Source organism: Atta colombica, unplaced genomic scaffold (assembly GCF_001594045.1).
Source record: "Atta colombica isolate Treedump-2 unplaced genomic scaffold, Acol1.0 scaffold261, whole genome shotgun sequence".
NCBI lineage: Eukaryota > Metazoa > Arthropoda > Insecta > Hymenoptera > Formicidae > Atta > Atta colombica.
Genome location: NW_017259361.1, coordinates 591,159 through 594,319, shown reverse-complemented (window position 1 = coordinate 594,319; position 3,161 = coordinate 591,159). Strand labels below are relative to the sequence as shown.

General features: G+C 25.9%; 1 protein-coding gene across 1 annotated transcript in view; it reads right to left on the bottom strand.

The window, feature by feature from the left end:
- The window catches only part of LOC108689256 (nose resistant to fluoxetine protein 6-like), a 4,627-nt gene extending 1,466 nt beyond the window's left edge, over window positions 1-3,161 (bottom strand). The window contains exons 1-10 of the mRNA XM_018195956.1: window positions 2,930-3,161; window positions 2,293-2,537; window positions 1,958-2,148; window positions 1,680-1,780; window positions 1,200-1,424; window positions 911-1,112; window positions 562-727; window positions 402-481; window positions 241-336; window positions 48-177 (exon numbers count right to left, since the gene is read on the bottom strand). Of these exons, the coding sequence (XP_018051445.1) occupies window positions 48-177; window positions 241-336; window positions 402-481; window positions 562-727; window positions 911-1,112; window positions 1,200-1,424; window positions 1,680-1,780; window positions 1,958-2,148; window positions 2,293-2,537; window positions 2,930-3,161 (1,668 nt within the window). The remainder of the gene's footprint in view (window positions 1-47; window positions 178-240; window positions 337-401; window positions 482-561; window positions 728-910; window positions 1,113-1,199; window positions 1,425-1,679; window positions 1,781-1,957; window positions 2,149-2,292; window positions 2,538-2,929) is intronic.

Genomic DNA, 3,161 nt, shown 5'->3' with positions numbered 1-3,161 from the left:
ATATATTAAATTTATATAAATGATATAAAAAATATAAATAAAACTACCTTTTTCAAAATCAATTTTCCGTTTAGTTGTACTAAAATATAACCTGTAATTATTCCAACAATATATGGACTTATTCTTAACCATGGTGGAAAATATAACTCATCTAAAAGTCTATACTGTTCGTCCAATCTATAATAACAAGAAGAATGCTCTTTTAATTAATCCTTTATAAACAATTTCAACGAAACTTACGTCGGAACAAATTCATAAATGTATGAAGAATAACCAGTGAGAACAATCGAGCTTATTAAAAGTGCACTCAAAATAAACGCAGCCATGTAAAAATATCTGAAATGTATAATTGATATTTAATTCGAAGATATATGCATTGTTATATGACTAAAAGAACTTACGTCGTCGACAAACTTAATAGTGCTATTCCGATCATGAAGAATTGCATATCAGCAGATAGATACCAAGACCAACTCATGCACTTTAAGAGAAAAAAGAATTTAAAGATTTTAGATACGTGCTTTCGGGCTTAATTTTGTGTTAAATCAAATGTATTTATACCATTGTTTTAAAACTAAATAGATTATTTATGTAGAGAAAATTCCTCCACCAATATTTCGAGCAGGTTTCATGCGGCACTTCTTTTATGAAAAATTGCGATGTCTTGTCAAACCAAGTCGAGCTTAATTGCGATATTGCTAATACTGTCATATAAGCCGGAGTCAGTCTAAAAATAATATTTTAAATATGCATAAAAAGACATTGTTAACTTTCCATTAAATACGGCTTTAATTATATATTATCACTGATTTTAAAAAGTTGTCTTTGTCACATTTTTCATTCTATTATAGTAGTATTTTATCGCATTTATTACTGTTTTTTTTTATTGTCAACATAATAAAAAACATACCGTATAAATCTTCTTATTACAAGAACGAAGAATTCATTTATCTTTGCTCTGTAAGTAAATAGTTTTCGATTTTTATCCATTTTATCTTTTATATAAAAATAGGCCAGTAAAAATCCGCTTAAAAAAAAGAAAGTATCGACTGCTATGGGTGCATTGATTAAAATTATATCAGTCATGAATTTCCAACTCCATATTTTATTATCTGCATATCGAAACCAATCTTCGTTGTATAATGAACAGGAATTGAACAACATATTGATTTTCTACATATTACTTTCAAATTACTTACCAGTATATTCTATCATGTAAGCTACTGTATGGCTTATTATTAACCAACATGAACTTAGAAATTTTAAGCCATGAATAATAGGCAGCGTATCGGCATGCAATTTCGTGTTAAATATTATTTTTGTATTTATGAAAATAGAAAAGCATAATAATATTTTTCCAATTCTACTTTTCTTTAAAGACGAAGCCGATTCGATTTCTATTTCCTGAATTAAAGTTTTCCCATCTAAATCACAATTCAATATTTTTAATAGAAAATTAATATATAGAGTAATATAATAGAAATTACAATGTTCTAGTAAATTATCAAAAATCTTGACTCTGAGAATGTTCGTACAAATAATAATAAATGAGTGAATGACTGAACTTAGTAATCAGATAGTGATAAAAATCGGAGATTCTTCTTTAATCACACATTGCAATTACCACAAATTTTTCTAAAAAACGAGATTATAATTAAAAAATTTGAAATATTACTTACTATTGTTAATTCTATGCTTCTTATTTGAATATTTTTGATTTACGAATATATCATATATTGTTCCGATTGTTACCATAAAAATAGAAAGCAGTAAAATAACGCTGTAAATATATAAAATTAATAAATATAAGTACACAAAATATCTCTCTAATGTTTCTACAGATTTAACTACTTTTGAATAAATATTTATTTTTAATGTATGATGCGTATATGTGCGTGTATATGGGGAGGATATGTATTATTTTATATATATTATCAATTGTGTACTTTAAAATTACCAAATGAAAGGTATAGCACCACTAGTGAGCCATTCATTATTTATTAGATTTTTAACCTGGATCAGCTTAAAATCCGCAGAATAAAGGTCACTAATTAGAAAAATTCTATCACGAAATATCCTTTCTAAAATAAAACTTATGTCATTTGTAGAACATGATGCTGGTAAACAGAGACCAAGTGTCATTACATCCTGAAATAAAAAAGAATCTTACAAATTAAAATTAATAAGCGTTTTACACAAATATATAATATTTAATATAAATTATTTTATATTAAACTTGGTATATAATTTCAGTCATCTATTAAATTATTACATTAAGATATATAAACTTACTTCATTAGGCATGTTAATATGGTACTGAAGAGTACTATTGTGTTTAAAATGGGCAGCGAAATAATTTACTTTAAAAGGAGGAATCTCCTTTTGTGGATCACGATACAGCGTGTTATTTAATAAATCCCGCTTTGAAATTTGTAGAGAAGCAGTATTCATCGTATCGAAGCACTGAATATGACTGCCCAGCCAATAATTATTTCCATAAAGAAAACCTGACTGAAATTCACCGCTAGAATCCAACACTTAAAAATAAAGATAGACAAACATTATTTACAAAAATTAGAAAAAAATATTAAATAATATTTCTTATTAATTATTAGTTAATCATTCAATATTTCTAATAATTAAACTGATTTAAAAAAAAAACAGTATTTTAGATTTCATTTCCTATTACTTATAAAAGATATTTCTTATAAAATAAACATCATCATCTAAAATATAACATCAGTTTAAAAAATAATGTCGATTTAATTTCAGTAAAGATTAATTTATAACATCAGATTGAAACGATTGGACGATTAGAAATTAAAAAATTTAAAACGTAAGACTAATTATTTTTTTAATTTTTTGGACTTTAAAATTCAAGTACTTTATTTTAAACATAATTATGATTGTAATTAAGAATTTTTCATACCTCTTAAACTCCAGAGTATTCGTTGATCGACAGCGTCTCGAAAATTTAGTAATTCCTTTTCACATAATGTCGAATTCAGAAAACCCGAAGCTGCTGAAGCAACAGCATAAGCTGGCAAATAGTAATTATAACTATTGTTGTTGTTATTATTCGATTTATGGATTTGTGCGGAGACACAGAGTAAAATGGTGAAGTTTACGCAAGCATATAAAATAAACGTAAGTTGCGACAT